The sequence below is a fragment of the Macrobrachium nipponense genome, chromosome 24, assembly GCF_015104395.2.
Source record: "Macrobrachium nipponense isolate FS-2020 chromosome 24, ASM1510439v2, whole genome shotgun sequence".
Classification (NCBI taxonomy): Eukaryota; Metazoa; Arthropoda; class Malacostraca; order Decapoda; family Palaemonidae; genus Macrobrachium; species Macrobrachium nipponense.
In genome coordinates, this window is record NC_061091.1 from 76,139,585 (window position 1) to 76,152,084 (window position 12,500).

The window sequence follows — 12,500 nt, forward strand, 5'->3', positions numbered from 1 at the left end:
GCGTGGCGGAGGAGGTTGAGGTAGTCGTGGCTGACGCTGGCCGACCAGTAGAGGCTGAAGCTCGGAGTGTCTAGGAAAGTCCTCGCGACCTCCAGGGAGAAGTCCTGCACCACCTGTGGGTCAGAGGTGGCATTTCTGGGTTATTTGTTATTATTATTGTTATTATTATTATTATTATTATTATTCAGGAGATGAATCTATTCACATTAGAACAGTTCCTAGGACCTTATTTCATTATTATTATTATTATTATTATTATTATTATTATTATTATTATTATATTATTATTATTCAGGAGATGAACTCTATTCACATGGAACAAGGTCCCTTGGACATTATTATTATTATTATTATTATTATTATTATTATTATTATATTATTATTATTATTATTATTATCATTCAGGAGATGAACTCTATTCACATGGAACAAGCTCCCCTCCAGGACCTTATTATTATTATTATTATTAGTTATTATTATATTATTATTATTATTCAGGTTAGATGAACTCTTTTCACAATGGAACAAGCTTCCTAGGACCTTATTCATTATTATTATTATTATTATTATTATTATTATTATTATTATATTATTATATTATTATTATTATTATTCATTATACAGAAGACGAAGCCTATTCATACTGAACAAAACCACCCAAGGGACCACTGACTTAAAATTTTTGAAGCTTCCAAAGAATATTACGGTGTTCATTAACAAGAAGTAACAGAAGCTGGCAAATACAGAAAGAAGAGACATCAGTTAGTAAAATAAAAGAAAAAGGGAAATAAAGAATTAACAGATAAACAGATAAATATGTAATAAAATTTGTTAACAAGAGACGAATTGTTTTAGGGTAGTCATTCATTGCATCTTTGCTTGAACTCTCTCTCTCTCTCTCTCTCTCTCTCTCTCTCTCTCTCTCTCTCTCCGGCATCTGCCTCCCCCACCACCTCGGCCTTCTTTCCTCTTTACTCTTTAATCCTCTATTTTTTGTCACTTAACCCATCTTTCCTCGTTATCAATTTCTTTTCCCCTCTTTCCTCTTTATCTGGCTTTCTTCCTAACCCCCCTTTCTCTTTTTTTGCCTATTACCCCTTTTTCCTCTTTACTCCTTTCTCTTTAGCCCCTTTTCTCTTTCATTTTTTTTTACTTCTTTACACATTTATTTAGACTTCTTTCAACCTCTTTCCTCTATATCATCTTTCCTCTTTATTCCTCTTTCCTCATCACTCGTTTTTCCTCTTCATTCACCCCTCCTTCCTCTATAGCCATCTTTCTTCTTTATTCCTCTTTCCTCATCACTCATTTTTCCTCTTCATTCACCCCTCTTTCCTCTATAGCCATCTTTCCTCTTTATTCCTTTTTCCTCACTGCTCATTTTACTTCTTTACTCTTTTTCTCTACACCCCTCTTTCTTCTTGACCCCTCTCTCCTCTTTTCCCCCTCTTTCTCCTTCTTTTATTCTTTCCTCTCCCCTAACCTCATTCCAGCTCGATCAAGAGATTGAACTATGGAGTTTTAAAAAAAGGCGCGAATGGTGGGCGAAAGAAAAGATGGAATGAGAAAGAAAACATGGGAATAACTGGACTGAGGGAAAGAAACGAGAACAAAGGAATAAATAAGGGAACGATAAGATTCTCGACCTCTTATCAAGACGAAAGAAGGCACCAAACAAGCCAAGCAAGCAAGCAAGCATGCAGACATCGCGACCATTATCGAGAGACACCAAAAGTCGAGTCCTCGGCTCGAGCTAAATAGGCTATGGGAGAGAGTCCAACAGACGTAGAGATCGCAGTCAGGACTCGCCTTAAGACTGAGTTTGTCCGCCTGACAGACGTTGGAGTTGCCGTGTTTCTCGTTGCCGATCTCCTTTTCGGAGGCCAGGAAAAAGGCCCTGCCGTAGAAGTCCGTCGGCTGCTTCACGAAGCCGTTGTGCATGTAGTTGTACATCCCCATCCAGGGCGAGTCCTGTTAATAAATAGGTATCTAATTAAATAGGTATCTAATTGAATAAATAAGGAGACAGTTAGATAGATAAATAAGCATTCCTCCGAGTCCTGTAAATGAATTGATAAATAATTTAGTAGATAGGTAGATTAAATAAATAAATAAATAAATAAAAAAGTATTCCCCTTCTTGCATGTACTCCACTGAAGGCTCATCAGTGGCTCGCCAGTTCCTCTTACAAACGTTGCGGCATCCACCTAGCTTCTTATATAATATAATATATATATATATATATAAATATATATATATATATATATATAATATATATATATATATAGGTATAAGCACCAAGGAAAGATCAACACTGGAGTAGCTGCAAGATCTTTCGACTCAACGTCCTTTACTTAGCAGACAGACCTTTATTTTTGCATTCATCACGTTCCAAACTTTCGTGATTCGGTTTATACATACATACTATATATAATATATATATATATATATATATATATATATATATATATATATAGAGAGAGAGAGAGAGAGAGAGAGAGAGAGAGAGAGAGAGAGAGAGAGAGCAAAATTATACGGAAAATTAACCCGGAATATTATTAGAGCCTAGTGTTTGATGTCCATCAAGCGCTGGGCTCGCCGACCGCCTTTTTTTTTTCTTTTTTTTTTTTTACGAATTTCAATGAAAATATTTCGTGGGCTTTTTGCTAATTAGTCGCAATTCCATCACGACCCGTTTGCTACCTCGTGCTAGAAGCTGGAAAGTTGTTCAGTTTGTTGTTGTTGTTGTTGTTGCAGTTTCAAAAGAACATAATGTACGAAATGTTATGAAAAATGTTCCAGTATTACGAGGGGAAATTTTCTCGCTCCTCAGACGGCCTCTTATCTCAAATCGGGAGCTCTCAGGGTGTTATTATCTTGCTGGCCAACCACTCCAACCTTCTTTTTTTCTCACTTTCTTGAGCGCTGAATAGCTGATAGTGTCCCAGTGCTTCGATTGATAGCCTAAATTTCATAAATCAAATGAGTACTATTCTGAGTAATCAATACTTGTAATGGTACTGGGACTTTATGGACAACCTGTATAACATACACAAACACACTTACACACACACACCTCAGCAAGGTCTTTAGAATGAGGATCTCTGCAAAAATTAGCCTTATGGCCTCCACCCTGCTTGTGTTTTGTTTTTTCGTCATTTCTAATTTTTTACAGGATGCATAACTGAGTAGACTCAACTTCGAATGAGACCAAACTCAAAAGCGAATCCAACTTTGTATTTGCTAACAGAAAAGTTAAATGTAGTTTTAATGTGTAGTTGGTGTTTGGATTTTTTGATTTAGGACAATATCAATGTGAGTCAGGAATATTTAAGTATTCTGAGGTCATGTAGGCTACGTGAATAGTTATCTTAGTAACTTGACCTTAGCTTTCATTTCTCAAGAAAAATCGCGGAAGGTTTTGGATGTATCCACTTAGTTTTGCCAAGTAAGGAATAGATTGTTTCCATTGATGGAAATAACGTGTATCCTCATTAGTGGGAAATATATACCTTATAATTAGCTACGGAGAAAGACTGGTTATAGTAGGAAAAATGCGAAAATTCAGAAATACTTGATGTTTAATGTTATTGCTTTATCAAGGATCGTGTGTTATGTTCGGTTTCATTTTTGTTCTGTTTCTTTGTTCCTTTGTTTTTTTGTCTCTGAATAAGATTGCGCTGAAAGGTTGTACAGATTTTAAGAGAAAGTCGTTCAGCTCATCTAGGAGGATTGTACAGCTGATATCTGTCAGTGGCAAGAAATGAATGCAATACCTGAGTGAATTTGTTTGTAATACTGGCAGTGACAAACTCTTTCCGTGTTTGTGGATTTTTGCATACTTTAGGCCATATTTTATTCGATCAATTAGTTAGTCAATCTGACAAGTATGAAATTTGATAGGAAATATTAACGTGTAAAAGAGATAGATAAACCTGTTTTAATACCTATGAATAATAATATTCACTGCTCTTTTAAAGTCATAGATATCCTTAATTTATTCTTTTATTACTTGACTTAAGGTCTTACCATTTGGAAATCCTGTAGTGATTATAGCAATTTCTAAGGTTTACAAGTTAAAGGTAGGGATGAGGTGTACTGAGGGCACTACCCCTCCCCCCTCAAGTGGAATGCCCCCTAGCAGGGTAGGCCTTCAGTGCCCCTCAACCGTTTTGTTCTCAATTTCCGTTTATGCGCTGAACGACCTCATAGGTCCCAGTGCTTGAACTCTCTATTCTATCCTCACCTCAATGAAGGCGGTGACATATCCGTTCCTCTTGAAGTCCTTCCAGATCCAGGGGCAGTCGTCGAACTTCTCCTTATCAGGCACGCAGGAGTGATTGGCCAGCTCGTGGTGGTTGAGCCCTATCGTGATGGGCACCAGATTGGGGAAGGTGTTGTCGCCCACCTTGTTGAATCCTGCCAGGTCCACGGCGCCCAAGGTACCTGTCAGGTATTGGTACGTCTTGGGCAGATGCCGGCGCATGTTCAGCCTGGAGGCCGAGTCCGTGCCGAAGATGATCACGCTGAGTTTCTCGACTTCGGCTCTGGCTCCGGTACCGGCTCTGGCACTGGTTCCAGTTCTGGCTCCAGCTCTGGTTCCAGTTCTGGCTCCAGCACCAGTTCCAGCTCTGGCTCCAGTTCCAGCTCCGGCTCCAGTTCCAGCCCCAGCTCCAGTTCCACCTCTGGCTCTGGTTCCGGGTCCAACTCCAGTTCCAGCTCTGGCTCTGTTTCTGGCTCCAGTTCCAGCTCCGGCACCGGCTCTGGTTCCGGCACCGGTTCTAGTTCCAACTCCAGCTTTGGCTCCAGTTCCGGCTCCGGCTCCAGGCGTCGCTCGAGAGGGACCTCCAGCGGCGTTCTGCGTTTTCGAGAGGAGGTTCGCTGTTTGTTGCCCACCACCGGCAGATGCGTTTTGGTTCGTGGCGTAGTAGTCGGTGGTGGTTGTTTCTGTCATCGAGCGAGAAGCGGCAACAACATCGTCTCGATGCGACAACAGCGGGTGAGTCCTCTTCAACACCTTGTCTCTCTGTATAAAGTAGTGGACGTTTTTGTAAACCACGACATGGCTCATGTTACAGTACACCAGGATGCTGTCTTCCTTGATGGAGGTTCGTGGTCCCTCTACAGGAGCGCACCATCCGCTGTACCTAGGAGGACGAAAGGATACTCAGTGAATATTTAGCGCGGTGAGGAGGTGTTTGACTATATTTGGTTAGACTAAAGGGTGCCACTAATGGTCAGTTATGCTCGCAATAGTCGGCCTGTGCATGCAAAGCTGAACCCACTCACAGGCATAACTGCGCAGGTATAACTGAACGTTATAGGGTTCAGTTTTGCCTGCACAGGTCGACTGTACAGGTATACCTGAACATTAATGGCTACCTCAAGCTACCCTTAAGCTGTCCTAAGAACTTTGCTCACAAAATTATTGGAACTAGACTCAGGATTTGATCCTCACCGTGAACTGTCATTTTCCGGAATAGATTATAAATAGTTTTAAATTTTCTGAGTGCTTTTCCATATCTGTGTCTCTCTGTTAATCTATCTCTCTTATCTGTCTATGCTAGTATGAATGATCTGTGGCTTCAGAAGTTTGTAGGAAGTTTGAAATCTCAAGTTTTAATATTGACAACATTTGAGACGAAATAAGTCGTCATGTTACTTGTAAATGGTTAGCCATATCTTAAACTCAAAGTTAAGGACTGAATGTTTAACTCTCTCTCTCTCTCTCTCTCTCTCTCTCTCTCTCTAACTTACTTCCATCTCCCATCAGCCGCTGCATTATACACCTTTGGTTTTTGCTCCACCCTGTAAATGGCACGGTAGCAGCACTTGACCTTAGGGATGCCCGTCGCTGGATCAATGGGGATGCCCAGCCTCTCTATGGAGCTATTCGCTGCTGCTGAAGAAGAAGAAGAAGAGGAGGAGGAGGAGGAGGAGGAAGAAGAAGAAGATTTCTCCTCAGCGCCGCTAGAGTTTCCTCCGGCGCTGAAATCGAAGTAGATGGTCATGTCATCTGCGTTCCTCTCGCCGGAGGACGAGGCGAGAGGGGGCGTCGCCGACAGGAAGAACCTCCTGAAGGACTCCGGCGACCAGTGGAGGGAAGAGGTGTTGTTGTTATTGTTGTTGTTGAAGGTCGAGTTGTAGGCGCCGCTGGAACTATTACTGGCCGCCGAGGTCACTGCGGCTACGGCAGCGGCGACGATGGAGGCCTTCAGCCGCTGCTCATACACCTTCAAGAAACTCTCGAGGTGGTCACTCAGGACATGGTGGTGGTAATACAAGGTTGTCCCATTAGCTGTCGTGAGAGCTGGTGGCTGTTTGCAGGTGAGCTAAAAGATGCAGAAGAATGAATGAGGGTGACACAAAAAACGAGGCTGTTTTAATTGAAAGGGGGAATGTCAACAATGTTTACTTTTGTAAGATGCTTACTTAGTGAGTCATATGTTATTTGAGATCTAGGTGACAAAGGCGTGATTCTAGACTTAATTAGTGAGTCATATGTCATTTGAGGTCTACATAGGGGGGGGGTTGGGGGGGACCAGGATTTGAGGGGGGGGGGGGGGGGGGGGGATTTCCTAGACTTAGTTGGCAAGTCATTGCTCAGTTGAGATCTAGGTTGACAAAAGGCTGTGATTCTTAGGACTTAGTTAGGCGAGTCATAATGTCTTGTGAGAGTTTGTGACAAAGGCGTGATTCTAGACTTAGTTACAGAGTCATATGTCATTTGAGATCTAGGCGACAAAGGTATGATTCTAGACTTAGTTTGGTGTCATATGTCATTGGAGATCTAGATGACAAAGGTATAACTCTAGACTTAGTTACAGAGTCATGTCATTTGAGATTTAAGAGACTAAGGTATGATTCTAGACTTAGGTGCTAATGGTGCGATATCAGTCATTAGAAATGGTTGATAACCCTCTGAAGGCAAACGCGAATACTGATAGATGCCAAAAATAATTATGTTTGTAGGACACAAATGTAAAGGTTTGGTCTCTGTCTAAAACGTTGGCGAATATTAATGGAATAGAGGCGAAATGTCGTTTCTGAAATGAAAATGCATTATGGTACACTTAATCCTAATTAATAAAGAAACTTCACTCCTTACAAAACAACAACAATGGGAAGCATAATTATATACATCACTGATAGATTTACGTCGATGAGAAATTAATATTCCCTTAATGTATTGAAATAGTCTGACGGTATGTAATGTCACTATAGACTATAGTAGATTCACAACAACTGTGCATCTGATGTTAGGCCAGTCCCTTACGACGCTCTTGATTGGCTGTTGATAAGCCAATCACAGGGCTGGGAACACTCAGTATCTCTCTCGAGAGTTCACATAGGCAGGATGTATGTTCCACCTCTCCTGAGGGATACTTTTGACAGACGTATCCCTCAGGAGAAGTGGAGCACATCCTGCCTATGTGAACTCTCGAGAGAGACTGAGAGTTCTCAGCCCTGTGATTGGCTTATCAACAGCCAATCAGGAGCGTCGTAAGGGACTGGTCTAGACATCAGATGCACGGTTGATGTGAATCTACTATGGCCATTATTATTATTATTATTATTATTATTATTATTATTAATTATATTAAAATAAAAAAATCTTGATATGATTATGCATCAACAATGGACAGAGAGAGAGAGAGAGAGAGAGAGAGCGAGCGAGAGAGAGAGAGAGAGAGAGAGAGACGAGAGAGAGAGATAATTGAAAGAAAAAGTTGAAAGTAATATTTCAGATAAACATTTATATGATTATACGTTACAGTATAACAGTGGACAGAGAGAGAGAGAGAGAAGAGAGAGAGAGAGAGAGAGAGAGAGAGATCGTGCTCTCGTGATGGACAGAGTTAAGGACAACCTCGTGGCGTGTCGCTAACTAGGTCGTTCTCATGTCCGTTCTCAGAGAGAGAGAGAGAGAGAGAGAGAGAGAGAGAGAGAGAGTCCTGTCATTCAGACCAAAGAATAACAAACGAGAGTCGCTACTTTTCGCTTCATTAGTGATGTCGCTCTCCCATTCATTTTAATCTTATTCGCAACTCGTAATTCTTGCGTTATTTACTCTTTTTTGTTTTGCGCGCGTATTGCGCTATTTGACTCTTTTTGAATAGCATGCGCTGGTCTGGGGAGTATATACTAAGTGACGTAGCGGGTGGTCAGTCGACTACGGTGGGTTAGTTATCCCATTCGTTAATCGCTTGCCAGAATCATGAAGCTGATATGGGGTGGTCAAGGGGATCTTATATATATATTATATATATATATATATATATATATATATATATATATATATATATATCATAATCAGCGTATGATTTACTCCCCGCATTTCGTCGCCTGTAGATGATTTCCATCCCGAATTGGGAGGGGGGTAGGGAGGGGGTGGGGGGGGGGGGGACTAAAAGGGTCGACATGACACGCACACTCCTTTTGCACCCTAATGAGACCACCCGGGTCTTTATGTGTCATTGTTCATGTCATGTTTATGCATCGTTAAAGAGAGAGAGAGAGAGAGGGGGGGGGGGGGAGAGCGGGGGGGGACCTTTTGGGGGGAGAGTGTGAGGTTGGGGGGGGGATGTGTGTGCTACCTGTGGAAACTGTTTTAGGGTCTTGGTAATGAGGTGACTTTTATTCCCCGCGAAATAAAATTGAACTGGAGAGAGAAGGAGAGAAGTGAGAGAAGAGAGAGAGAAGAGAGATAGAGAGAGGAGAGACGAGAGGTTTGGTTTTTAAAGTCGAAAAAGATTCCGCGAAGTTGTTGCAGCGAAATTTGAATAAATTAAGGATGTTTAGATGAAGTTTGCGTTTTGATGAATATTGAATGAAGTGAAATTAGATGAAAATATGAAAAAGTTGAACATTTTAGCATCTTCGTGGAAGCATGTTTAAACGCAGCATCTTGAAAAGACTGAAATGTTATTAAATAAACTAGTAGTGTTGCAGTATTGAAAGTGAACATCTAGTTTTGTCTAAGTATACGAGTCTAAAAAGTTTAATTGATGATATTCTATTTGGATAAACAGCTCAAGTGGTTATCAATACAGATCACACAATGGGTGAATTAGCGTCGTATTAAGACGTTTTCATGAAGGGGTAAGACAATCATCTATAACAGCAGTTGTAATAACAATATAGATGGGGCGGGGCGAAGTAGTGGCACCATTGAGAGAGAGAATGCTAATAGATGTTTAATCATTATTAAGAGTGACAGCAGTAGAGAGAATAATGATAGCAACACAGTCATTATCAATAATGATATTAGAAGTAGAAGTAGTTGTATTAATACGAGAGAGAGAGAGAGAGAGAGAGATCTAGAAGCTGCAATGGTCATAATTCATAGTGACAGTAGTAAGGAGAATACTAGTAGCAACGCTGCCATTGTTCACACTGACAGCAGTAGTAGCAATAGAACTCGAACATCTCCTACAGAAGAAGAAGAAGAAGAAGAAGAAGAAGAAGAAGAAGAAGAAGAAGAAGAAAAGCCAAATCTATATCCCTTACGTTCAGAGGGTTGGAGATGAACCTGGTGATGGTGTGATGAAAAGGGTCGAAGTCTGGAATGACGCAACCGGGCGTATGCACCAGGAACCCTTTCAGCGGCTCCTCCTCTTCTCTTCCTCCTCTTCCTCCTCCTCCTCTTCTTCCTCCTCCTCCTCCTCCTCCTCCTCTTCCACCTTATCTCCTGCTTCTTCAGAAGACGACGGCGATGATGATGACGCTGATAGTGAAGATGACGATGACGACGAAGGTGGCACAGCGGCGGATGACGGTCTGGATGCGTTGTGTGAAGGCACCATTATATCCATGATGTAGCCAGGGGCATTGTTGACTGCAAAGAAGAAGAGGATGAAGAAGACGGAGAAGTAGTCTTCGATTAGAGGCTCATATTTACACAGAGAGAGAGAGAGAGAGAGAGAGAGAGGAGAGAATTACACTGAATACAGATAGGATTAGATAGATTAAAAGAGAGAGAGAGAGAGAATTACAAAAAACTGAATACAAAATAGATAGGGAATAGATAAAAAGATTAAAAAGAGAGAGAGAGAGAGAGAGAGAGAGAGAGAATTACACTGAATACATAGTAGGGAATAGATAAAAAGATTAAGAGAGAGAGAGAGAGAGAGAGAGAGAGACTCAGGAACAACAACAACAACCCAGCAGGATACTCACACGTGAAGATGACGCGAGTGTAGAGTCCTCCCGCCCTCTTGGAAGAGGAAGTCACGAGGAAGAAGGAGAAAGAGGCGGCCACCAGTAGCACACAGACGCCCACGCCTCGCCGCCACGCCCACACGAGGCCACGCCCACCCCAGGACACGCCCACGCCCAGGTAGGGCATGCCGTCGGCGGCTCCTCCTCCTCCTCCTCCTCCTCCTCCGCGGTGCCCATTAGACCCACCCACCCCTGCCTCCAACACAGCTCCTGCGGGGAAGAGAGACGAAGAAAAGGGTATTAATCAGGAGAGAGAGAGAGAGAGAGATTTTCTTAAGACTCAAGCGTGAATAGACTCCTAGGATTAAATCCAGGGACATGGTCCCGTTGCTGAATAAACGCTGGAACACTGGTTCCATGCAACGTAAAAACACCAAACAAACTTAAGAGCTGAACTACAGTAGCGGTGCTTCATAACTCGCATTTGAGTCCATTTCATCTGTTTATCTGTTTATTAAATCATTTACTATTTATTTTTCGTCACGAGTACCTTTCTGTATTTGCCTTTATCTCCTCTTTCATCTTCCTAATGAACGCCATAATATTCTTTGGAAGCTTGAAGAATTTCACGTCAGTGGCCCCTTTGGTGGGCTTGTTACATATGAATAGGGTTCATCTTCTGATAATAATAATAATAATAATAATAATAATAATAATAATAATAATAATAATAATATTCTTTGGAAGATTGAATTTGAAGTCAGTGGCCCCTTTGGTGGGCTTATTACATATGAATAGGGTTCATCTTCTGAATAATAATAATAATAATAATAATAATAATAATAATAATAATAATAATAATAATAATAATAATAAATACATGGAAAAAAATGGATTAAGTATCAAGATCTGAAAATAGAAATAAGAAGGATATGGGATATGCCAGTGGAAATCGTACCCCATAATCATAGGAGCACTAGGCCACGATCCCAAGATCCCTGAAAAGGAATCTAGAAAAACTAGGAAGGCTGAAGTAGCTCCAGGACTCATGCAGAAGATGCGATCCTAGAAACGGCACACATAGTAAGAAAAGTGATGGACTCCTAAGGAGGCAGGATGCAACCCGGAACCCCACACTATAAATACCACCCAGTCGAATTGGAGGACTGTGATAGAGCAAAAAAAAAAAAAATAATAATAATAATAATAATATTCTTTGGAAGAATGAATTTGAAGTCAGTGGCCTCTTTGGTGGGCTTGCTCCATATGAATATAGGGTTCATCCTCTGAATAATAATAACAATAATAATAATAATCATCATCCAGAAAATTAAGATGAACTACAATGATCTCAAAGCCAAGAAGTAATTGTCAGAGATGTTGGACAGCAAAATTGAAGAAAGGAAGCGGGAATGGAGTTCCAGTAAAAGGCTAAAGAGTGGGTGCAGCTTGGGGGCCCTACTGGACGCTGCAAACATCCTTTTTAGCAATGCCTACAGTGCACCACCGTGTGAGGTGCGCTGACGGACCTATCATGGTTTTAAAAGCTTGGGAAAATGAGGTGCCGTGTCTAAGGTCATGTAAAGTCATATAACATAAGAAACACTACAAAAAAAAGTACAAAATAAAGGCATTTTCTGTACGGCATATAATGCTGTATGAGCCTCGGCCCATGAAGCTTTCAGCCACGGCCCGGTGGTGGCTTATCCTGTACAGTTGCCAGACGCACGATTGAGCAAATATTTAACCTTGAATAAAATCAAAACTACTGAGGCTACGGCGCTGCAATTTGGTATGTGTGATGATTGTAGGGTGAACGATCCACATACCAATTTGCAGCCCTCTAGCCTCAGTCATTTTCGAGATCTGAGGGCGGACAGAAAAAGAACCATCTCGTTAGTTTTCTTTCACAGAAAAACTCAAAGTGCGCTAGAAACTGGAAAAACATAATGAATCATTACTGCAAGGATGGAAAATCGTTATATAAATGAAATGAGATTCTGGGAATCGTAGTCCCCGCCCCAACCCCTCCCTCCCCCCCCCCACTTCTTCATCACCCCCTGCACACTTCCCGAGGGGGGGAGAGGAAAAGGAATGGGGGGTGAGGGGATGGGGGAAGGGATTCCAAAGGCAATCTCATTTAGGATTTATTGATGCGTAGGATGCTTCCCAGACATCCTTTTCTGTAATTTGTGCGGCGGCGTCCATGATATAAAATATAAAATAAATATATATATATATATTATATATATATATATAATTATATTATATATATATATATATATATATATATATATATATATATATATATTACTGTTTTATTTTTTCGGTGGATTGGA

The 12,500-nt window shown here is 41.2% G+C and overlaps 1 protein-coding gene across 1 annotated transcript in view; it reads right to left on the reverse strand.

Annotated features, from left to right (window-relative positions):
* Window positions 1-9,684, reverse strand: part of LOC135203585 (uncharacterized) — a gene marked incomplete at its 5' end in the record, with an annotated part of 15,036 nt that extends 5,352 nt beyond the window's left edge. The window contains 6 exons of the mRNA XM_064233360.1: window positions 1-135; window positions 1,587-1,590; window positions 1,782-1,971; window positions 4,247-5,147; window positions 5,758-6,332; window positions 9,511-9,684. The exon at window positions 1-135 is cut by the window's left edge and continues 183 nt beyond it. Coding sequence (XP_064089430.1) covers window positions 1-135; window positions 1,587-1,590; window positions 1,782-1,971; window positions 4,247-5,147; window positions 5,758-6,332; window positions 9,511-9,684 — 1,979 coding nt within the window. The remainder of the gene's footprint in view (window positions 136-1,586; window positions 1,591-1,781; window positions 1,972-4,246; window positions 5,148-5,757; window positions 6,333-9,510) is intronic.
* Window positions 9,685-12,500: the final 2,816 nt, after the last annotated feature.